The following is a 25080-nucleotide window of genomic DNA, read 5'->3' as shown; positions in this document are numbered from 1 at the left end:
CACGCTCTGCGGAGGATAAAAAAATCCCAGAGGATAAAGTAGAATGTCAGCCCTCTGATTTGGAATGGAACAGTCACCTCTCCGGTTAACTCTCCCAATAAAGAAAATTAGCCATCATTCATTTTATACAGCAGTTATTGAAATATAGAGTTAAATGATAAGCAAATGTGAGAATAATGGAAACCGCAAGATCCCACCCCTTTTCTCCACCCTTAATGAGTTCATAGTTTTGCCTCAGTTATAGTCCTGTTTTCTCTTTATTATTTTGATGGCATATCTCACAGTATTATTTATTATTCGGGTGTGTTAAAGAATTGGGACTACTTTCTAGTTAAATATTTTCATAAAATGCAGCTTAATTCATTTTAATTTCATGTCGTCTAGGGGTTAATGTATCAAGATTCTTCACGATGGGGCATAACCTTACAGACCTATGTCCAGCTTACAATGTTAGACATGCATACAAGGCCCATGGTAAGTACCCTCCTTTAATACTAAAAAGACATTGTTTTGCTTTTGTGTAGTTCTTCATTAACTTGACTTCAATGTTATGAGTCTATAGAAGAAAGGGTTAGGTCTGAGCAAAGGATAATTTCCAAAAACATGACCGAGTCAAGCTTTCAATCCTGTACCGCCAGGAATTTCTGAATAAACAAAATTAGTTCTTGGTGTTCCTGGCCTGGGCCAGTATATGTTTCTTTTGAATCATCTCTGAAGACCATTCTCAGGAAACAGTGCCGGATTTAACCCTGTGGAGGCCCCTAGGCAGTCAAAATTTCAGCCCCCCCTTGTCAAATTATCTACAATACGTTTTTAATTTTACCAACAAACAATTTTAATAAACCAATTTTACTACACAGAGCTAAACATTTTTTTTAATTTTAGTAAACGAACAAAACTTTAATTATTCGCTTTCCTCAATTTATTTGTGATTAAATCTTTCAGGATATCTTTGAAGTCTACCTTTTACAAGACGTCTTATTCAGTGGCCATAATGGCAAGGGAGTTCAAACCAAGATAGTCATTCTGTTACTGTAGAAATTAGACAGTAAAGTTAATCAAACATCATTATAACTCAGAAAACCGAACTTAGTAACGCAGACTTCGGGTATATATACTCGTCCACGTTCTCGAAGCCTCTACTCACAAATATTCTACTAGGGTCTTGAGTCTGACTTGGCAGGAACTCTCAACACACTAAATCACAGAAAGCTTTGTTTGTGAAGGTTTCTCGTGCACGCACTCTAGTGGGATAACATTGAACTAAGTAGTGTGCACGTCGGCCGCTAGATGGAGATGACCATCATTACTGTACATTACATGTACGTAGTTTACATCTGATTTTTTTACAAACAGACCGCTCCCAGAGGATGAGCTTTTAAGAGACGAACTGTTATGTGAATCTGACGTCTCTGGTTTATGTACTTTAAGTTGTTAATAGGTACCTTACATTAATACAGTATTTTCTCTATAGAGTCTTTTAATATTAAGTTTTCGTTTCTTTGAGTTGATTATTTTCTATCTTTTGGAAACAATTTAAGAAAGCTTGATTGTAATTTTCTTTCAAGATCAGATCAATATTATTTTGATCCATTGTCGCAGAGCCTCTAAAATAAGCGGGCCCATAGGTCGGTGCCTACTTTGCCTATTTAGTAATCCAGAACTGTCAGGAAAAGATAATTCTGAAATTGCACCACATTAAAGTTTATAGTGTTATGTTATGTTAATAACTTTTATATAGCGCGCAAATACCACTGGTCTCTTGGGGCTTATCTGAGCTTTACAATACTAGTTACTGTCATGCTTGTTTACATAGTGAGTTTGCAGTTTTTTCTGAAAGGGAAGAAGCTTGTCTTCTTTCCTCAGAATGTCCGGTAACCCATTACAGAACTGAGGTATCCAGACTGAGAATGTTGAAAGGTCAGTAAAAAGGCTCCAAAGGAACGTAAACATTGGCCGGGCACATAGTGCTCTAGACGTTCCTTAATATAAGCTGGCACCGTACCAAACAATGTCTTGTGTGCAATACACAGCCCTAAAAAATGACCCTCTGTTTGACTGGCAACCAATGCAATTTTTGCAGGTGTGGTGTGGCATGCGCCCATCTTGTTTGTTTCAGCAGCAGCCTCGCTGCATCATTCAGTGGAAAAGTAATTGTCTGTACAGTGACCATAAACCACTGCCATAAGAGAGTGGGGAAACATGGGGGTCAGTGGGATTGCTGCAAATTTGATATGACCATTTTGTATAACGTTAGGTATAATCTGGAATATTTCGTTTATCACAACAGGATATCACTGAGATGTTTAAAATATGAATAACAAGTTGTGTTTTGCTCAGACCATCCTGCGATCAAGGTGTCAAGCTTCAGACTTAACTTAAATTTTGCAAGACTGTCAAACAACATGTTACAGTCTTTGAATTTACCACTGACATTTTGTTTTAAATACACATGAGCTTTGAAGTTGTTAACCTGTCGCTGAAAGATAGTACCTGAATTCTAGATTAGGCCAGCATTTTTAAGTTTAGAGTGTTTGCTGGAAGACTGTCCATGTTGCGCCCCCATAATCTGCAGCAGACCACCTTCAAAGCTGAACTCCGTTATATGTTCCTGTTATGATATCAATGGTGTAATACTGTGTTTGATGATTTTGAACTCTAAGGATTGTCTTTGCACCAAGTCCAGTTGTTTACTTCCTACAAACATTCGGATAGGAAAATATGGATTTTCCTGCGTCCGACTTAAACATTGATGGTAGCTCTTTCTCGTTTTTGTCCAAATAATATTCTACTGCTAACAAATTGTAGCACAACATCCAGAGAGGTTACGATCAGAACTGTAGAGGATCCTGTTTTTGAAAAGCAACATTATTTTGGTGAACGGATCAGCACCCAATACCAATATATTAAGAGTAGACGTATTGGTTAAGAGATTAGACTGTGGTATTGCTAGAATTGAAATATCTCCCTCCACATGGATTGCCACTTCCACAATGACTTTCACTTTAGATATCAAAAGGCCCTGAAATAAAATAAAAGTTGTATAGTTTTTTCCTATTTTTGCCGTTTATTTTTGCACCCTTCCATCGTACTTATGGGTATATTTAGCACCTTGGGTGCTCATGACGGAACCATGCCGTCATGAGTCACCGGTGGCGTGTGCTCATGACGGCGTGGTTCCGTCATGCCGCTTCCGCTCCGCCCACGCGGCACTAATTCCCCGCCTGCACGGGCAAATTCAAGAGCGGGTGGGGTCAAGATGGAACCTCGCCGTCATTAGCACACGCCGCCCGTGACTCATGACGGCGTGATTACTTCATGAGCACAGCAGCGCCGCGCTCACCCCCTAGCTCCCCCACGCAGCTGCGGAATTCGCGGTGCAGGGAAGGGGTTAACTACTGTCTAGACCAACTCAACACATTTGCACAGCTTACAAGGGTATATCTCTCCCTGACTACCAGCACTTTCTGCCTTCACGTTTGCAACAGCACTGACATTTTCATCCTTTTTTCCTTTTTTGGAGGAATATTGTTGGTGGGCCCATTCTGTGTTTTTGCTGCAAGGACTCGCGGTACGCTGCCTGTGAGTGTCTTTAAAAATGTGATGCCTTATGATTTTTTTTATTATGTACGCTTCATCCACAAGTACCATCTTGAATGGCTATATGTCTTTTTACATTTTCTAGAGAGTGGCCTGAAGTACAGAACACTTTATACCAATGATTTCTCTATGATAGTGTGTGGGCAGACTTCTAGTGGACCTGTGATGTATTACTAACCGCGGCTATCCACTGATGCTGTCAAAGCAGAAAGCCCAAATTCCTCTGATGCCATGTACTACAGTTTTTTAGATGGTTTTCAAGGCGAAGAAACAATATGGTTGTGTCTAAAGAGGTACCAAGACTCCTGGTCAAAGAGCATTACTGGCTGTAAGCAGAGAGACATTCCACTTTTGCTGCTCTGCTTGCAATGTGTGTAGAGGAATCTGTTGGAAATCAGGTATCAAATTCCCATCTTTGCTTCCTCTGACTGTCTGTATGACAATACCATTGTTCCTGCTTGAAAGTCAAACCAGTCTCAATGCCCTGATCTTCACCTGCTTTGAGTCATATGGATCAAGACTAATCTCCTAGGAAATTTAAGACTTTGCCTTCCCACCTTTAGGAGAAAGCTTTTCTGTGAAACATTACCCAATACAAAAAACAAATGAGAGAGCTAGGACTGGTTGTGGGCCATCCTTGCCCTGGATAAATGTTTACAAAAATAACTAGGACGGACCTGTCTAGCAGATTGTCCGACACTGCAGTGCCCAGCACCGCAGGGGTTTGTTAGAAGAACCCTCAACCTAGTTGGTGTCATGCTTCATCATCGGGTTCCCAGCTGAGTAGCCGAATGCCACTCGGCTGTGCTGCAACACCTGATTACAGTAGAGCTGGGTTTTTTGTGAAAGTGTGATGAAGTGGTGTATTAAAAATATCTCTGGGACTCTAACTGATGATGTACTTTATTCCCAGCGGCCCAGGATATAATAAAAACAAGTGGATAACTACATGAGACTATTTATAGAGTCTCAGTTATCTGTTAGGTTGATTTGTTTCATCCCATGTAAAACAGTGCTGGGCTTTCTTCAGGACCATACTCACTGTGAATTAAAAATGTAGTGTAGGTGACAAAGTGAAATTGAGTGGCAAAAGGTAATTACGCCACGTGTATGTGCTTTTCAAGCAGCACACATGCTAAGCTGTGCTAACTTATGCTGTGTGGACTGACTGTATTTCGCGTCCACCTTTGGTAATTTACCTGTAAAGGATTTTAACAAGACAAAACAATACCACTTTTAACATATAAATTCCAATATAGTCACTCAATGGCGGTATGGTGGTGATTTTAAAGAACACGCAGTATCTTTCATACGTTTAAACCATTCATTCACAAGACATGCATGCCAAAAAATGATTTTTTGTGAAGGAAATACATGCTTGTGACAGGGCTAGATCTAGCGCATCCATTGTGGTTCCTGTGGCGTTGGAAAAACGCATAAAGGCCACATCATAACTGGCCAGGAACTAACGAATCTGCACTCCGAGGTGTAGTAATGATGGAGCGCTATACGTGAAATAACTTTATTGATACATTTAGTGAAGAGCGTGGCCCAAAAGTAATCTAGTGGCCCGTGAAATGTATCCTATTCGGGAAAGAAATGTATAAAAATATATTTACATTGATTACGAAAATACAACGTAAATCAGGTCCCGGGGGCGGGAGACCCTTATCCTCACTATCTGTTTGTGGGAGATAAGGGTTAGCCATGTCAGGCTAGCGTCTTCGTAAAAGGAAGGAGGATCACGAAATCTGATGGAGCGTGTCCTGCGCGCCCAACTAGATTTGCACTTACTTGTGTTGAAGGGCTCACCCGTCTGAAAACCTATTTTGGACTCCGCAGGACCTGGCTGGTGCTTTAGCGGGCTACTGCTATGTTGTTAAATAGCAGGATAGCGCAGGTAAATTGCCAGTTGTTTGGGCGTCACCCGCGTGGTGAAGGTGGCGCCCGGGCACTAGACTGCTAAATTGTCAGGCGTGAAAGGCTGCGCACGTATTGTAAGGGATTGTGGGTACTGCTAGCGCATTGCCTACTTAGTAACGTTGGCGTCCTAACCCTAGAATGCTAGCTTTTTACACGTGAGGGAGCCGTTGGACAAGCGCGCATGCGCTGTATGTGTCAGAAGGAAGAGAAACTAATTACAACTGTATAGCCATTGTATAGCAAGTCTGTCAATACTGATATGTTGGAGCATGATGTCAATGCGTGATGGCCTCCTATGTGTCATAATTAGTGGCTGCTCCCAAATTAGTACTACAACACACAGTTTTCCTGATAAAACTGGCATTTGTTTAGAGCAAGGTAGACAACAAGTGTGTCATGGCTGCGGGCTTTTCACTAGTAAAGATAACCGCAGACTTGTTGATTTGGGATTAGTAAGTGTTTGAAGTAAGCTGGACACTATCGGCTACTCACTGTTATTGCGAATATATTTGTTTAGGCTGTGTTTAAAGTTAAGGGTGTTATGTCAAACAGTTGGTTTTTAGATGTCAAGCTGCAATGGCTTTGTTATTTCTTGTTCAGCAATACCTCACATCTTAGTGTTTGGTGTTAAGACACACCCCTATTTAAATGGCCTTAAGCTATATCCTGCTCTGGATCATTTATTCAGACCGTTCCACGGAATGTTATTGTTTAACCCATGCGGATGGGTGGATATCCGGTATATCCATTGTTATTCTTATTCCAACAGTTGTTGTTGAGTGGGTGTGTTGTCCAAGTGCTCAATGATGGTCCATTCCATGTCATTTGTGGCGTGGCCCATTTCTAGCAAATGGTTTGTCATTCGAGTGGTATTTCTTTTGCACCGAATATTGCTACTGTGTTAGCACACTCTTGTTTTTACCTTTCGACTGGTCACACCGACGTATCTTAATTTGCATGGGCACGTGATTAGATATATTGCATTGGCAGTATTGCAATTTGTATGTCTCTGTATTTCCCACACTTTGCCTGGTTCTAAATTTAGAGATCTAGCTGGTTGTGCCAAATGGCACACGCTGCAGTCACAGCAGGGGAAATGGCCTGTAATCTTTGGTAAGCCCCATGCATTTTGTATCGTGTTAGTTTGTTTTAGAAGTTGTGGTGGTCTGGTCGATACTATTTATCTTTTAGGCTCTTCCCCTTTCGGTAAGAGAATAGGGGCTTCTCCCATTGTTGGTTGCCTGAGTTAAGTTTTTTCCAATGTTTTTGGACAATGCTTGAAACTTTATTGGCCACGGTATTGAATGTGGTTACACAGGTCAATGGAATGGATTGTTCCTTGGGTGCTTTTTGTTCAAGAAGGGCATCTGTTTTGATTGCATGCCCTTTTCTTTGCTTTGTCGGTGATTCTTTTTGGATATCCTCTAGTTTGTGTGACAATAAGTCTGCCTGTTTTTTTAACACCTTGACTGCTAGGGGTTTTCCCCTTCTGTGCTGAAAATCCTTGATCATTATAGTTTCATGACGAGCTGAGCTAGTCATCAGCACAGCTCAACTGTGCCTCATGACGAGCTGAGCTCGTCATGAGCATCGAAAGGGTTAAATCCTGGAGATTACTACAGTTCCTCCGTAGTCGCAGGCATTGCCCATATGGCAGGTTCTCTCTGAGAGAGCGAGGGTGAAAGCTGGTGTAGTGCAGGAAAGAGTTCTTCGCAGTTGTCTTAAAGTGTGTCCTTGTGTCTAGTTTGCCATTCATGTGGGAGATGTCTAGATCTAGGAATGTGATTGTATGCCGGCTTATTATGTAGGTGAATTTAAGGTTGGGATCTTGACCATTTATCTACATAAAAAAGAGTCTAGAGATTCTACGGTGCCATGCCAGATTAGGAGATCATCAATGTATCTCTTATAGAATAGTATGTTGGTAATGATTGGGTTGTCAGGGTTAAATAATCGTGTCATTTCAAAATTGTAGACATACAAACCTGCCACACTCGGGGCAAAAGTGCTGCCCATAGATGTACCATAGGTTTGCAGGTATAGTTGGCCCTCAAATTCAAAGTAACTTTCTTTTAACGCTAGACTTGCACATGCCTGGATAAAAGATTTTGGTGTTTTATGTTCCCAAATGATGGTATTTAGGGAGACTTCTAGTACATTGAGCATGTCATCTTGCGGTAGGCTAGTATTCAAACTTTCTATGTCCAGGCTTACCAAAAAATACGTATTTGGATCGAAAGTGAGATCCTTGATTTGCCCCAGAAGGTCTTTGGTGTCTTTTAGGTAGGTGGTGGTATCCTGCACAATAGGTTGTAGGTAGAAGTCACAAAATGTGGATAGGGGTTCTAGAACAGATCCAATGCCTGATACTATCGGGTGTCCTGGTGGTGGTATTTTGTTTTTGTGTATTTTTGGTATGGTGTAGAAATAGGGGATTTTCCATGATGAGCTGGTAAGAAACTGGGCCGCCTCCTTGCTGATGTGCCCATTGTCTTCTGCTTCCTTCACCATCTCTTGAATTTCTGTCTTCAATCTTTCTGTCTGATTGTTTTGCAAGGGTAGGTAGTTACGTCTGTACGCTTGACAATTTAGCAGTCTAGTGCCCGGGCGCTACCGTCACCACGGGGGTGACGCCCAAACGACCGGCAATTTACCTGCGCTATCCTGCTATCTAACAACATGGCAGTACCCCGCTCAAGCACCAGCCAGATCCTGCGGAGTCCAGAATAGGTTTCAGATGGGTGAGCCCTTCAACACAAGTAAGTGCAAAACTAGTTGTGCTCGCAGGACGCGCTCCGTCAGATTTCGTGATCCTTCTTCCTTTTACGAAGACGCTAGCCCGACATGGCTAGCCCGTATCTCCCAAAAACAGATAGTGAGGCTGAGGGTCTCCCGCCCCCAGGACCTGATTTACGTTGTATTTTCGTAACAAATGTAAATATATTTTTATACACTTCTTTCCTGAATAGGATAAATTTCACGGGCCACTAGATTACTTTTGGCCACACTCTTCACTAAATGTATTAATAAAGTTATTTTACGTATAGTGCTCATTTATTACTACACCTCGGAGTGCAAATTCGTTAACTCCTGGCCAGTTATGATGTGGCTGTTATGCGTTTTTCCAACGCCACAGGAACCACGATGTATCCGCTATATCTAGCCCTGTCACAAGCATGTACTTCCTTCACAAAAATTATTTTTTGGCATGCATGTCTTGTGAATGAATGGTTAACACGTATGAAAGACACTGCGTGTTCTTTTAAATCACCACCATACCGCCATTGAGGGACTATATTGGAATTTATATGTTAAATGTTGTATTGTTTTGTCTTGTTAAATTCCTTTACAGGTAAATTACCAAAGGTGGACGCGAAATACGATCAGTCCACACAGCATAAGGTAGCACACCTTAGCCTGTATGCTGCTTGAAATGCACATACATGTGGCGTAATTATGTTTTTCCACTCACTTTCACTTTTTCACCTACACCACATTTTTTATTCACTGTGAGTAAGGTCCTGAAGAAAGCCTGTCACTGTTTTACATGGGCTGAAAAATGTCGACCGAACAGATAACTGAAACTCAATTAAATAGTCTCATGTAGTTCTCCACTTGTTTTGATTATATCCTGGGCCGCTGGGAATAAAGTACATCATCAGTTAGAGTCCCAGAGATATTTTTAATACACCACTTCATCACACTTTCACAAAAAACCCAGCTCCACTGTAATCAGGTGTCGCAGCACAGCTGAGTGGCATTTGGCTACTCAGCAGGGAACCCAATAATGAAGCATGACCCCAACTAGGTTGGTGTGTGAGGGTTCTTCTAACAAACCCCTGCGTTGCTGGGCACTGCAGTTTCGGACAATCTGCTAGACAGGTCCGTCCTAGTTGTTTTTGTAAACATTACCCAATGCCAAGCCTTTGGAAGAGGTTCCACGTAGCTTTCTTTACCCTCTAATCCACTTGACATCTGGCTTAAGTGTGTGGTGGGTACCCCTGGGGCTCATCCCCATGCCTTCATTATGGAGTAGGGGTCCCAGATCTGAGATCTGCAGTCTGTCTACCAAAGGACTACTTGAACAGGTCACATGAAATCTAAAAGTAGACCAGTTTTACTGTACAGGTTTCTCTAAAAGTACTTAGTAGCAAGTTTAAGACTCTGCTACCAAAGTGCCTTTGCTTAGCCTGGACCTCATTCAGTGAAATCTTGTGTTGTTGCCACAGTGAGCTGAGGCAATTGACTTGCTTCAGCTGCCTGTACAACTCCTGACAGGGATTACAAGTTCCCAGGCACAGTGTGCAGTACAATCTACATAAAGGACCATGTACAGTCAGATAAACTCTGGCCCCTTCTTGATTACCTGCACCCCCAGATGTGGAAAAAAATTATAAAGTTCAAGGACATACATTCCTTTCTTTCTCAAAGGAGGAGATTGAAGAAACATACTACCTATATGCCTGATCATGTACCTACTGCAACAGACGATATGGCTTTGCGGGCCTCTGTTGTTAAATATGCTTGGCTTCACCAATTATTGCTGACTGAGCTGTTTGTGGCCTTTGGGAATTAAAGTGCCGCCAAAGAATGTATCTGCAGTCCATCTAGTAATTTCTTAAGCTCCACCAATGCTTCTTCTGCAATGAGGCTGTTGCAAACAATTTTCCAACATATCATTTAAGGCACTTCTAAATACACCAAGGGCTTCTTCTCCGAAGGCTTCAGTTTTGATCAAATGAAGACTAATGCTACCTCCCCCAAGTTAATAAGGGGACATGCCTCCCTGACTAATTGAAGAGTCTAGGGGTCTGATTCACAAAGGTAAACTTAAACTTTTGTGTACGTTTACTATTTTTTTGCTATTTACAAACTACCAGTTACTAGTAAGTTTACAGCAGCGGAAACTCCTCAGTTGGGTCAGAGAACTCCGCATATATAAAGATGGGCATGTCCTATTTTTTTATGTGCAGAGTTTTCCACATGAATGCAGAGACTCCACAATCTTGCACTTAAATTAACTTGTAGTTTGTGAATAGCAAAGAAAATAGTAAAACTACACAAAAGTGTAAGTTTACTTTTGTGAATTAGGCCTTAAGTATTCTTGCTGACCTAGAGTGGCATTGCCTTAGATGGATTCGGAAGGTACTTGACTTTCTTCTAAGCAAGCCATTCTTCCATTTGTGCCTACCGCCACCTGTTGCTACTTAAAATTCAGAAACTGCTGAATGTTCTGAAACTCATTTCACTGGAGTAGACTGAGCCCAAATGCTTGCTACTGAATGAGATTGGGCACAGTTGCTAATCTTCTTCTTTGTGGTGGAAAGTGAGCTATCAAACACTCCATGCCATCCTGGACACTTGTGTCTTTAACTTCTTCTTGTCCAAAGAGATGCTCAAGATGGTCTCTCTGTTGTCCCAACTCTCCAGCCAGAGGACTGCCTATGGTCCTAACTCTCAAAATAGCCTATTTTGACATCCCAACCTGGCCTTATCACATGCGTTTTTTCTTGTTTTTCACAAAAGCATCCACTAGAAGATTCTGCATTTGGACTGAGTTCAGTTCACTGTGTATTTTGTTGATCCATAGGATGGTTGCTTTCCTGTGTTTTCAGGATGCACGTATATGTCTTTATTTCCATGACTAGCAGGCTCTTCTACTCACAGTCCTAGTTACTGCACCTTTGAGTGATCGTGTTTTTCTATAATATTCTAAGTCTGTCTGTTGATCTAGATAGCTCTTCTTTAGCATCTGATCCAAGGATTTATTTCAGTGAGCTTCTACTGGATACAGGTTGTGAAAGTGTTCCTGTGCTAGGAGCTACTCATGGCCATTTGCAATCATTGACTTTTTGTCAGCCAAGCTCTGTCTGCCATGATCAGAGTATACCAGGGGCCACGGCACACAATAAGCGCATTTTCATTGATTGCACCTGGCAGATCTTTAAAAAGCTGTGCCTGGCGCAAACAATGAAAATGTGCCCCGCGCAAACAATGAAAATGTGCCCAATTGCGATGAATGCACACTCGGGTGAAAAGCAGAGCAGCTGCTTTACAGCCGCTCCATGTTTTCACAATGAAGGTGGCAACCCACCTGTGAAGGGGGATTAACAAGATGGAATTTTCAGACGGCCTTGAAGCTAAACAGCTGCAGCTTACTGAGGACCCCAATGTAGCTGCAGCAAACTTCAAAGAATTAATCAATAAGGCAGTTACTAAGCTAGCACTATTAAAATGCATACAAACCTATAGAAATAAATCCACTACACCATGGTTAATCCCCATTTTTAAGAGACTTGAAACAATAATGCCGTAGGCCAGAGAACGTTTGAAGAACAAATTATTCTGAAGTGGAAAGGGGTTGATATAAAGAATGTATGCAGGAGTATAAAAACATATTACTGTGGAGAAAACTAGTTAATATATGGAAAAAAAAACAATTTGGCCACATTCTTCGAGGGAGCTTTTTAAAAACGTTTAGGCACTCTCTTGCGCTAATCCTCCTAATGCTCTTCTTCTCAGTCAGACGTAATGTGATCAGCTGGCGGACTTTTTCTAGAAGAAAGTGGAGGCAGTATATGGTGAATTTGATTCCACTCGATCAACTAGGGTTCCAAGATTGCCCACTTGAGTCCCAATAACAGTGAGCTCCGAAATTTTCACCCTTTGTCCACTGTCTAAGTTCTTGACTTAAACGGTCACGCTAAATCAGGAGCCCCCACACACCCCTCTCAGCCCAAAGTACTACATGATATAGCTGATTAGATAACCTTGGTTCTCACTACTTCGTTAAACACCATTATCAATGTAGGTACTTTCCCCACAGAATGGAAAAAGCCTCAATTCTTCCTTTGTTGGAAAAGCCCTCAATCCTAAAGGAGAGAAAAATTATCTGCCCATTTTGCATCTACCATTACCAGCGAAGGTCCTTGTTGGACTTGGCCCTTTTTTCAGGGTCATTCCTGAACTTTTTGCCTTCCTCCTAGTCTTTTTTCTGACATGGTTTTGGTGGTTTTAGGACTCTGGGCACTTTATCACTGCTGTCCAGCGTAAAGTGCATGTGCTCTCTATGGTAAAACCTGGTAAGATTGGTCTACACCTGTTTGACATATTTAATTTACCTATCAGTCCCCAATATTGTGGTATCTCCTTTACCCGGGGCCAGTAAATTAAATGCTACTGGTGGGCTTGTAGCGCTGATTGCGCCACCCACCAAAGTAGCCTTTCAAACCTGTCTCAGGCTCTCTGCCATTGCAGGGCCTGTGCGTGCAGTTTACTGCTGCTGTGACGTGGCGCATAAAGTGGTTGCCACGTCTGCGACTCCCCTTTTACTACATATCAATCACCCCTAAGGTAGGCCCTAGCTAGCCCTATGGGCAGGGTGCAATGTAGGTAAAAGCTAGGACATGTGCCATAACTGTGTGGCATCTCCTGGTAGTGACAAACAGCCATTTTGGTTTCTCACTACTGTGAGGCTGCCCTCTCATAGTAATGCATCGGGGATTCCCTGATTTGTGTGCCAGTGGTAATTCCTGTTCTGAGAGGAGTAGTGTGATCAAGTTTGGTATGTTTGGAATTGTGGTAATAATTGCTGCTTAATGGTGTGCGCAGATTTATTGTCACTATTTTAGAAATGCCACTTTTAGAAGTTGAAACAAAACGTGTTTACCTATGCCTCCAAAATATCAGTTAAACACCACTTGATTGAGGATAAACAATAGTTTATTAGTTTACCCCGACAATGATTTATGTCTTTGAATCATATTTTAGTTAACGACAATTCTCTTCATTATTTACAAACAACAGACATAAGATCACCATCAACCTCATATCTAGCCATATACAATTCAAAAGAATAATTAGTGCATATGAACAGTGCAAAAGAAACAATCAAACACAATTGAGGGAAAAATTCATACTCTTCACATGGACAAAAATTGTCATGGACAAAAATCAAATAAAGAAGAACAATTCATGGAAGCAAATCACAATTAGGGAGCGAGCGAGGGAAAACAGTGTTTTTGTCCAAATTCAACCCTCAACTCATCAGACACAATCAATATGTACTCTTGAGAAATGAAAAGCCCATTTTAAACATCAGTCATGTTGGCCAACATGACTGATGTTTAAAATGGGCTTTTCATTTCTCAAGAGTACATATTGATTGTGTCTGATGAGTTGAGGGTTGAATTTGAACAAAAACACTTTTTTCCCTCGCTCGCTCCCTAATTGTGATTTGCTTCCATGAATTGTTCTTCTTTATTTGATTTTTGTCCATGACAATTTTTGTCCATGTGAAGAGTATGAATTTTTCCCTTAATTGTGTTTGATTGTTTCTTTTGCACTGTTCATATGCACTAATTATTCTTTTGAATTGTATATGGCTAGATATGAGGTTGATGGTGATCTTATGTCTGTTGTTTGTAAATAATGAAGAGAATTGTCGTTAACTAAAATATGATTCAAAGACATAAATCATTGTCGGGGTAAACTAATAAATTATTGTTTATCCTCAATCAAGTGGTGTTTAACTGATATTTTGGAGGCATAGGTAAACATGTTTTGTTTCAATTTAGTGTGGCCCTACCTACCCTCCCTCCCATTGGGCCCAGCCACCCTTTTGTTTCTACTTTTAGAAGTTGGCATTTCTGAGTGCTATGTGTCTTTGTGTCTACCTGATGTGTATTGCAGTTCTGGCTCTGGAGTGACAGTGGCTGGGGAAGTGCTATGTTTCCAGAGGGTCTGGGTGAGTCAGCACTAGGCTGAATAGGCAGATCTGCATTTAGAGTAGTGGGAGGAGTAGCCCCCGACCCTGAATAGGTCTGTGACTGCCTTGTACAATGTTGGCTCTGCTCCCCTGTGGTGTGTCTGGGGCCAGAGCCTAACCTAAAGGTAAAGGTGTTTGAGCACTGTATAGAAATGATGGAGTACCCCCCAGAACTGGTAAGAACCGGGCGCAGACCCTAGGAACAAAGACAAATGTGGTATAAGTATTGGGGCTATGACCCCATGTTGGTTGGACCTGCTTGGAGCTGAAGTACTGCTGGCCGTGAGGAGGAACCGCTGTGGGACCCAGCTGCTGTCTCCTGGGGTTCCCTAAGTGCTGGCCAGTTCTGCCCCTTGGGACTTTGGGCCTGGTAGGTTGCCCTGGCTGAGAAGAAGTACCAGAGTAGGTTTGGCACTGTGTTGTTGCCATCCTATCTTTGCAAAGCAGCACGGGGTGAGTGCTGGAGGTTCTAGCACCATGCCCTGGAGTACGGAGGGCGCTGAGGGTTGCACTTCCCCGGTGTGACAGTTAATTCAGGAGAGAGGAGTGCTACCGCTGCAGATGCGCTCTCCCTCTCTGGTCCTGCTACTACCATTAGAAGAGTGGCCTTTAAGGTTCTCTGCTTGGCGCATAAAGCACTGCATGGGTTTGCACCAGAGTACCTGCAAAGAAAATTTGTGTGGTAAACCCCTAACAGACAGTTGCATTCTGCAGCCTCCAAATCCGTCATTGTTCCATAAATCAAGAAAGCTTTGTGGTGTGCCAGAAGCTTTGTTCACTCTACTTGCCGATTGTGGAATAGACTGCCTAGGGACCTTTAATGTTAGTCTAATATGGCAAGCTTTCGGAAACAACTGAAATCCTGGCTGTTCTTTCTTTTTAGTCTTTTACTCCTATTTGTTTTTTAGCTTTCAGTTTAGGAAAGTAATAAATGCTAGCGCCAAGATGTCCAAGGGCATTCGTGCGCTCTAGAAATTTAAAATCAAATTGGAAAAGATTGGTGAAAGAAACCCTTCTTCAGGAACTGACACTTCTTGGATTATGATATTGAATTACCTGGAAATTGTAAGGGATTACCTGGAAATTGTAACTGCTGTTGCTCGGGCTGCTGACCGAGGGTGCGCCTCTTCGTGGGATCTATAGTGCTTCATCTGGGACCTTTGACCTCGCCGGACCCGCTTCGCGGGTCCCGCAGCGCCTGGTCATCTGGGGCTGCTGGTTGTCGAGTGTACACGGCTGAGGAGCGGGCAGGCAGAGGAGCCGGCGGGGCTGCGAGCACAGGCAGGGACTCCAGTATCCAGGAGTCCCTGCGCGCCCATTGCTCACACCTGGGCTGCTCTCCCCGCTGGCCACACACCCCTGTCCACCAGCCAATGATTGACACTGATAGGGAATAAAACGAACCAAGACACCCGCGTCGCGGGAGCGAGCGGGAGCGCGCCGGGAGAAGCCCGGGACAAGGGCGGGACCATCTGTGGCCGTCCGGGGCCGAAGGAGGCCGGGCTGGGCCACCCCCCTTACCAGTGACACATAGCATCTCATCCAGTAAGTGGCATAGAAACGTTGGATTTGAATAGTGATTAACATGGCAATGTCCACATCAACAAACTCTGTAAATAGCCACCTAATAACTCCTTCTGTAGAGTCTGGTCCACTGGCAATTGGCCCCTTAGACAAATTCTTTTTTAACCGCTCACTGTCAATAGACAAAGAGTTAACCTTGGCAGAGAAGCGCGCAGAGCGTAGACTATCAATCGAAATACTCAAGAATTCAACGGATAAGCTTCCAAATCTAGCTTACCCCACCCTGGTAACTCCCCTGTCATCAGTGAACCTCCCAGTTGCAAATGATCGTTTTGAGGTTCAGGCCCAAAAACTAAACAAGGATGTTGTGACAGAATTAAATAATCCTTGTGGTAGCAAAACCCAACCAACACCGCTCCCTGACTCTGGTGTTCAGGTTACATTGGCCCAACCCAAAATCGGGTCCAAAAGGAAACGACCAGCATCTGCAAGAAAATGTAAAAAGGTGGTGAAACCCCCACAAAAACTCCGGAAGTTACATAAACCCGTGAACATTGGAGAGGTCGTTACCGAAGAAACTCAAAGTACAGAAAGTGTCACACCCATTAATCTTGTCTCCTTGAATGGCCAGGACAATGTAGACAATCCTTGTACTGACTCCATTGTACCATGTAAAGAAAAGGTGCTATCACTTGTAAATGTACTCCCTGAATTGGAAAAATTGCTTAGATCACTACTCACCCCTATTGAGGATAGAATTGCCAAGCTTGCAGATAGGCTAAACCATTTTGAACAGACAACATTAGACAATTTCTATTCTACAAAATCACTGATTAAAGCGAATAGGGTGGAAGCAAGCACAAATTCTCAGGTCCTTAATAACCCTGTTATCCAGGATAAGGGAAGAAACCCCCGAAATAGCTCTCCTTTACCTCCCAAAAATAGCAAACCTACAGCTAAAGCCATTGTAAAATCCTCAGATAGAACTGAGAGAGCGAACGTTGGTCCTGATCTACCTCAGTCGACCATAATACACCCTACACAGCCCACAATTCCCCTGACACAAAATCCACCAACCGTTACGAGTGCTGAGGCTACAGCGCGTCACCAAGCGGGCAAAGTACCAACAACTGCAAACGTAATTAATAACATGCAGATAGCTCCGAACATTCCGGTGGGAGGGAATAGGGCTAACGTATGTCCGTTGGTAGGTAAAACTCCAGTACCGTCCCAAATAAATAACAAACAACAGGCGCTGAAGCCTGTCCCCCAACATGTCCCCCAAGTTCCCAAATCTATCCCACCGCCCTTGGCAAAGCCATCTCATAGAAAACCACCAATTAATCTCACCCCAGACTCCTTCCCCTATGTAGCAGTTCTTATAAATGTACCATCACTACCCCCAGGACAGAGAGAAACTTTCCAGATGCTCAAAAACAAGATCATGCACTGGTTAAAGGAAAACCGTCCTCTGCCTGGCGATATCGACGGGCTAATCATAGGGGTAAGGAGAATAGATTGGATGGGATATACACCGAAAACCTTGGGTGGGGATTGTATAGTGGTTAATTTTCAAGATCCAAGGGTGGCGGGATGGATAACAAGGCAGGGATGGGGAACAAACAAGGGAGGTTTTGGAATTGTAGACCTTACCTTTTTCTACCCCCGACCCACTAGTGTAACGACTAGTTTACTCAATGAACCCCTTATTCCCCCTACTGTATCATGGCCAGTCAATCCCTTACCACCTCCTCCTGTTGGTCATAATCATACCACATACACATATTACAACTCTCATGTAGGATGGCAGGACCCGGGATGGGGATATTGACAAACCAGCACAGATAGTATAGGAGGGAATAATAACGAGCCAAAAGGGCTATGTGATGTTTATGGTAATACTATTGTTACAAACCTATCGGTCAATAATATCGAGACGGGGGGTTTGGCTGAAGAAGGTGGTTTTAGACTGGGAATCCTAAATACAAATGTCATGATAACATACCCAGCGACAGTTAATACGACTGTCGATCCAATAGATGACCCAGAAAGGCTGACTAATTCTACTGAAAGCCCAATGTTAGCCCAAGTATTTCCATTCACTAACACTCGAGATGGGTCAGATGCTAGCATTGGTACGCTTTTATCTTGGAATGTTGCCGGGTTGGCCAGTAAGTTGGATTCCCAATCCTGGGTGAACTTTATAAGTGGGTATGACATCTGCTGTTTCCAAGAAACCTGGGCTTGTGATCCCCTCTTTTGTTTTGGTTATTTGAACTATTGTATACCAGCGTTAAAAGGGGGAAGAGGGCGGCCCAAGGGAGGCCTAACTGTTTGGGTTAGACAGGACCTGCACATCAACATCAAAACGTTGGACCTGGGAAATAGTGATCTGCAAGTATTAAGAATCTCCGTAGCCAAGGGTCAACCAATAGATTTGTATAATGTCTACGTGAGAGGTAACAATGTAACCAATTTACCCACTATTGAGCTGCTGTCTAGTTCCATAGAGGCCAAGTCCCAGGAAAGTGTAACGATAATTGTAGGGGACCTCAACAGGACTTTTGAACCTTTGGACTGCACAAATGACCTCTTGGAGAGTGAAGAGGATAATCTCTGGGGAGTACCATCTCTATGCCTAAAACCTGTAAAGAGATGGACAAAAGAGATCCTATTACTGAATGGAATTTGTATGGAACATGGTTTAAGAGCACTGAATGGGAGGACACCTGGGGACAAGGAGGGCAGCTACACTTTTGACAATGGTATCAACAGGAGCCGAATCGACTACATATTGTGTAGTCTCCAGCTGTGGAAAGGGGTTGTTGATATGACTGTTAGGCCCCGGGTTGAAAGTGACCACAACCCCCTCTGTGTGACCCATAGGTGGTGGAATACTGGTGCGGGTAACCCTCTAGAGACATACGATGAAACCCCTGTTATGAGTAATGATGAACGCAGGTTAAAATGGCCCAAGGTACTGGCAAATGAGGCCACTATGACTTACATCAATAACGTGGTTGATAGTGCAATTTCCGCGATGGAAGCAGCGGTTCCAGTGGTTCCAGGGGATAGTGGTATCACCGAAATCCACAATAAGTTATTCTCCCTTCTGAGACCATGTTTCTTCATTAAAAAAAGGAAAGGGAAGAAATCTAAAGAAGTGGGAAGGTGGTTTGATAGTCATTGTAGATCAGCACGACTAGACCTGGGACAAGCCATAAGGAATAGGGACCGAGCCGCAGTGATAAAGAATAGGAAACTGTACAAAATGGCCATCTATCGTGCCAAAAAGAAATGGGATGAAGACCACTGGGCCGAACTAAAAGAGGCCTCTGATAATAAAGACTCCAGGTCATTTTGGAAAATTATCAAGTGGGGTAGTGGAGCTGGTCCTGCGAAGCCAGACAATAATGTAGCAGAGGAAGCTTGGGTTGATTATTTTAGACCACAGTATGCGGAAGTTAACCATCCCGTGGCAGCTGATAGTATAACACCGGTTTATGCAACCGACGATCTGTTCTCCCTTAGAGAAGCGGAAATTGCCATTGGTTCCGCGAAATGTGGGAGGGCGCCAGGTCTAGACTGTATCCCCCCTGATATTTTCAAATATGATATGTCTAGATGGGCGAGATATACCCTCCTTGTAGCAAATGCCCTAGCGAAGGGGGAAGTGGTCCCAGATCTTTGGAAAGGTGCAACCATTATCCCCATCCACAAGAAGGGTGATCGTTCACTGCCTGCTAATTATAGGCCTATAAGCTTAATAGCCACCATACAGAAAGTAGTTGGGAGAATGGTAACAAACCAGCTTATGGACTGGGTTGAAGACAACAATGCCCTTTCTCCATACCAAGCGGGATTCAGGCGAGCAACCAGTACCATTGACCAGGTCTTCCGCTTCACCATATTGCGGTGGAAGACCGTTGTACTGGGAAGGGCCTGCCTGTATGTCGCGTTCGTCGACCTGCGGGCGGCGTTCGACCTAGTCCCCCGGTTTAAGCTATGGTTGGTTCTGCAAAAGTTGGGGATTCCTGCTGATCTGCTAACATTAATCATGCGATTGCACGAATCCAACTTCGCTAGAGTCCAGTGGGGTGGAAGTGGGGAGACAACAGCGGACTTCCCTGTGGAAAGGGGTGTCCGACAAGGCTGTTCCATGGCCCCTTTACTTTTCTCGTTATTCATTAACGGAATTGTCGAGAGAATGTTGAAGGCTAGTGTAGACGCCCCATCGTTAGCGGACACCAGGGTTCCGATCCTGATGTTCGCCGACGACACTATTATCTTGTCTAAGACCCCCATGGGGCTGCAACGTGCATTAAACATTTTCGATGCTTTTTGCTCTGAGCATGGGCTAGAGGTAAATGTGGGAAAAACAAAACTAATGGCCTTTTCCCCAGGAAGCAGGAACTACCCCAAGGTAACCTTAAACAGCAGTAGGTTAGATATTGTCACGGAATTTACGTATCTGGGTGTACAGATCGCAGAGGGCATTGGCTGGACGCATCATGTGGATAAAGTGGTCTTAAAGCACCAGCAGCTTTCAGGTGCTTTAAGGGGGGAACACCGCAAATCCAAAACAAAACCTATAAAACCCGCACTAACAGTGTATGACGCAAAGGTTTTGGGTGCCACATTATATGGCGCGGAGCTATGGGCTTGGGATAGTCTAGCGGCTCTCCAGACTTCTGAGAATAAGTTCATGCGAGGGATTACAGGACTCCCACAGAGCACCCCCCTAATCCCATTGTTTTTGGAGCTAGGTAGACGTACCATTGTAGATAGAGCCCGATTGCGCCCAGTCCTCTACTGGAGACGCCTTTGGACTACTCCAGAAATAAGACAATATGCGGAGGGTTTTCTATGGATAATCAAGGAAGATATCTTCCATAAGATAAAATGGCTAAAACATCTGAAGTCCATGCTAGTAAATTTAGGGTTCTCAAATCTTTGGAACAACCCTGAGGGAGAAATCTTCCCTAGCAAAGAAGCCCTCAAAGAACAATATTGGGATTGGGTGGGTGGTAAGATGCTGAAAGACACCAGGGCCGACTCTATGTCTGGTCGGTTCCTGGAGACAAAAATTCTTCCTGTCCTAGAAAATTACTGGGATAATATCACGGTACCAATGGACAGGAAACTTGTCTTTCAGTTAAGATCAGGATCTATCCCCCTTAAGAAACTGACATCTGGCTGGCACAGACCCACTAATAACTTATGTCCAGCATGCGAAAATGCCGAGGAGAGCATAGGCCATTTCCTTTTCGTATGTCAAGCTTACGCAAATCCGAGGAGAAAATGGCTCTCGCCGGTATGTAAAAACCTGGGGACACGAGACAGCGCAGTGGCTCTAAGAATCTTACGTACAACAACTCAGGATTCGATAGTCCTAGGGGTAGCTAAATACCTGGGTTGGGCATGGGCAATTAGACGACGGTCCCTGGGGGGAAGCAGGTAACCAGGTATTCCTTTTAATAATGATTTGTGTAATATTATCTGCTACAAATGGTTTTTATATGCAAATGTAGTATGAGCTGTACTCCATGTTTAATGAATTTTTTTACTCTGTAATAATGTATTATTGTATAATTGTTTTGATTGTATGTGCTTTTATGAGAACTGTCTCGAATAAAGCTTATACAAACAAGATATTGAATGTATACAAAGTCTATTTTGTGATTTGAGAGACCAAGTATATACCTTTATGTGAATGTATAAATCCAACAACAGAAAATAATTCCAAGACTTTAGAGTCTGTTCTTATTGTTGTGCATTAAGGGTTGGGTACTGCATAATCTACAACCGTACAAACAGCAGTAAAGAATGTGAACTTGAGACTTCCGCAGATACATGGACATCATTCTGTAATTGGAGCACACAAAATGTAATATATGCAATCTGATGAAGCTCAGTCCTTCCTTTACCTTATTCTCCAAGACTACAGTACACAGACTATGCTAGTTGTTGAGGTGTGTATTGTTTCGACAAGGCATATACACAGTTTAGTTACATGTCTTTAATACAGTTAATGACAAGACAGCAACTGTTCTGTAACTTTCCATGGTTCCAGTGTTTCTAAATAATTTGCAAATCACTATAACATTCTGACATTGCAATATTTTTACAATTATTGAACTGTTCCTATGTCGTTATCCTCTTTTACGTCACTATTGCTTTGCCGCTTTAAAAAAAAACCTGATATTTTCGACCCATTGATTCTTCGTCACCCTTAACAAGGTAATATAATTTTTTTCTGACAATCAGATACTCCTTTGGTGCACAATCTTCCATTCTAAATGAATTGTTCACGTTGTTTGATGGTCCCTTCTTGATTCATCTCTGACACAGATTTCTTCGTAATGGCTGTTTGGCCCCTCCCCTGATAAACACTTGGCTTACTAAATCAGGTTGCCAAAACGTATTGATGCCATTGTGCGATGAACCGTAAAGTTGTCAAACTATTATCCATGTAAAACAATCCATGAACGAAAACATCTAGAATGAATGCAGTTGGCCGATATGCCACATACGTTTGTGCATGCAGAAGGAGAGTCCCTATCTGTTTGAAACATTGAATTAAATCGGCAATTGTAAATGTATGATATAAATTAAAACTTAAAATCTTGAAACGTGTGAATAGGTTTAACATTTATGCTGGCAGATGAAAGATAACCACAAGAAATATTGTTAAACGCCATAAGAGACTCTGATGTGTTTCTTTTCCCCTTTTTTCGCACTGCCCCTCTGGGACATTTACAGTCCCATTGGCTTAGGAAGGTGTTAAATATTTCAGTAAGCTGTCTTGCATTGTAATCTCTTTTAACTGCAGAGCCCTTGAATGTCAAACTCTTTCTTCCTCAGAGACATGCACAGCTTTTCAAAGTGAAGAGGTGCATAGGCGGCTCATACCTCCTTTCTTCATGAGGTTCTTTCAGATTTCCATATTAACCAGGGAAGAGACCTTCCGACCTTTTTGTTTCCTCTGTAAAAGCTTAGGTTGATTAAACTACTTACCCAGGGCCCTGGGACACCAAAAGGAAAAGCCAGGAGACTCGGCTCAAAGTACAGGTGTTCACATTGAATCTGTGCTGCCTGTTATAGCAAAAATAATCCCATCTCGACCAGTGCTTATAGCATCTAACTGTATATGACAACTCTGGTAAGGTTCAGGTCAGCGTGAAATAGTTTTGTCAAAACCTCTTCAGAACTTACATTTTTGTTCTCCTGTTTCTCTTGGTTGTACCAGTGCGAATGCCCAATACCACTCTTAGTTGTGCCAATGCAAATAACCAATACCACCTTTATATGTAAAGTTGTACAAAATATACAAACCAGGTGGATTTTTTTAAGTCCAGTCTTAAAACTTTGTTTTTGCTTTCCAGATGTTGCCAGTTAGAATGATGGAGAGATCGATTCTGAGTGCTAAATATATCTTTGTAGAAAATTTATATCGAAGGTAAATATGCTATGTGTATCACAACATACAAGTGTGTCGAACTAGGATCTTTTTATCAATAAATGTGCTGAAAGACCTTTATCACATGGGTACTAATATCTCAGAGAAGATTTTGTATTGTGGCCGATTATTCCAATGAGAATTCTTGAAATAGGCAACGCACAGTTTACTTGCATTTTATGTTCTATAGAAAGTCCATTAAAGTAAGATAGTAGTTTGGATCATTATTTCTATTCTCGAGCTGCTCTTTTCTCACAAGGGCTAAAATGGACATTACCAGCCAGTTTACCACCATCTAGTGAAACTCTTTCTACTTATTAATATCCAAAAAGAGCAAAAAATATTTCTCAAAAAATGTGAGGAAATCGACTAAGAAAGGCCAAAAAGGGAAACCAAAATGGCATATGAAAATGGAAATGGTGGAAGTAGAGACCATAATAAAAGAGATGGGGAATGGAATAGAACTAGAGTTGCGGTAGGACATATATGCTACGAAATAAGTAACATCACTGCTACTAATATGTGGTAGAGGTGCTAGTGAATAGGTTGGGGTAAATGTATTGGGAGCAGGCTTGGGATAGAAATAGTAGGGCATATGTAGGAGTAAAGGGATTTGGGAAGGTATAGAGGTTCTTGAATGTAAGTAGTGGTAGGGGTACTAGACTCAACGGGGTGTAGAGAACAGATCCAGATAATCCCAATGAAATACTATAGGTCAGGACAAAATCTACTTTTCGAACAATTTGAGAAAATTTAACAAAAAACCTAACAATGGAGAATAAAAAAAAAAGATGAAAGGCATTGTGTAAACGGGGCAGTAGTTATTGTATGGGGGAACAGGTACTAGGTGAAAGTGGGGGCCAGTAGACCTTAAGTAGAGGTGAATCCCCTAGGGTATGGGCAGACGTAGAGGTTCTTGTGAGCATGAAGGGGTAGGTGTATTAGGGTACAGAGGTGGATAGAGATTTTAGGGCATATGCTTATTGGTTCTCGGGTATACATAGGCCTGTGGAAAACTCCGGTATTGGTAGGGATAGAGTTATTAAGGTACATGCATGTGAAGAGTTGTATGTGTATAGGTTGTTACATAAGTACATGGGTTCAGCTGGTTGTGTAAAAAAAATAAAGGCAAGTTAAGGTAGAAGAAAGTCATGGGTAAAGATGAACGATAGCGAGAGAAGAAAAAAAGGGGAGGGGAAATGCATGCCACAAACAAGACAAACAGAGCAGATGGAGAGAAGAGATAAGGGAAACAAAGGTCTTCCTCCTCCTAATAGGGAAATGGGGATCTACTTGATGATGGGGAAAAGTGCTGCAGGGATTTCTTTAATTATGAAGGACTTTCACCAGGGCAGATTTGACATTTTGGGAATGCAATTCATGTTTGAAAAATTAGAAGAAACATTTTTGTGGTAATGATTCACATCATGGTAAATGGCATGTAAAAATTGGCTAGAATGTCATAATTGATATTTAAATTCAGTTGAAAGTTAAGGACAGAACTGGATTCGAATACAAGTTGCGGACGAAACTTACTGTTAGGAATACCCTACTACACGTCATCAGTTGGCTTTCAGTTCGTATGATATGCTTGCTTTGGTTAAGTTCTTGAAACACAGGAGAAATGTTTCAAGGACTTTGACTGTGAACGACATGCAGGAGAACCTGCAGAATTCAGAAAAAAAGCCAAAGAGATATCTTTGTATCTGAATAAGGAGGTCCTTCGGAACCAGAAAACCGAACAAACTAAGTGTCCTCTGGCTTGCAGCCTTGAATATAGCGCTAATGCAAATTAAACACTTAAATA

General features: G+C 42.4%; 1 protein-coding gene across 1 annotated transcript in view; it reads left to right on the top strand.

Annotated features, from left to right (window-relative positions):
* The window catches only part of TK2 (thymidine kinase 2), a 286208-nt gene that overhangs the window by 73958 nt on the left and 187170 nt on the right, over positions 1 to 25080 (top strand). The window contains exons 5-6 of the mRNA XM_086947721.1: positions 385 to 474; positions 23200 to 23273. Of these exons, the coding sequence (XP_086803847.1) occupies positions 385 to 474; positions 23200 to 23273 (164 nt within the window). The remainder of the gene's footprint in view (positions 1 to 384; positions 475 to 23199; positions 23274 to 25080) is intronic.

The sequence above is a fragment of the Lissotriton vulgaris genome, chromosome 12, assembly GCF_964263255.1.
Source record: "Lissotriton vulgaris chromosome 12, aLisVul1.2, whole genome shotgun sequence".
In the NCBI taxonomy this organism is placed as follows: domain Eukaryota; kingdom Metazoa; phylum Chordata; class Amphibia; order Caudata; family Salamandridae; genus Lissotriton; species Lissotriton vulgaris.
This window is presented reverse-complemented; position numbering and strand designations above follow the sequence as displayed.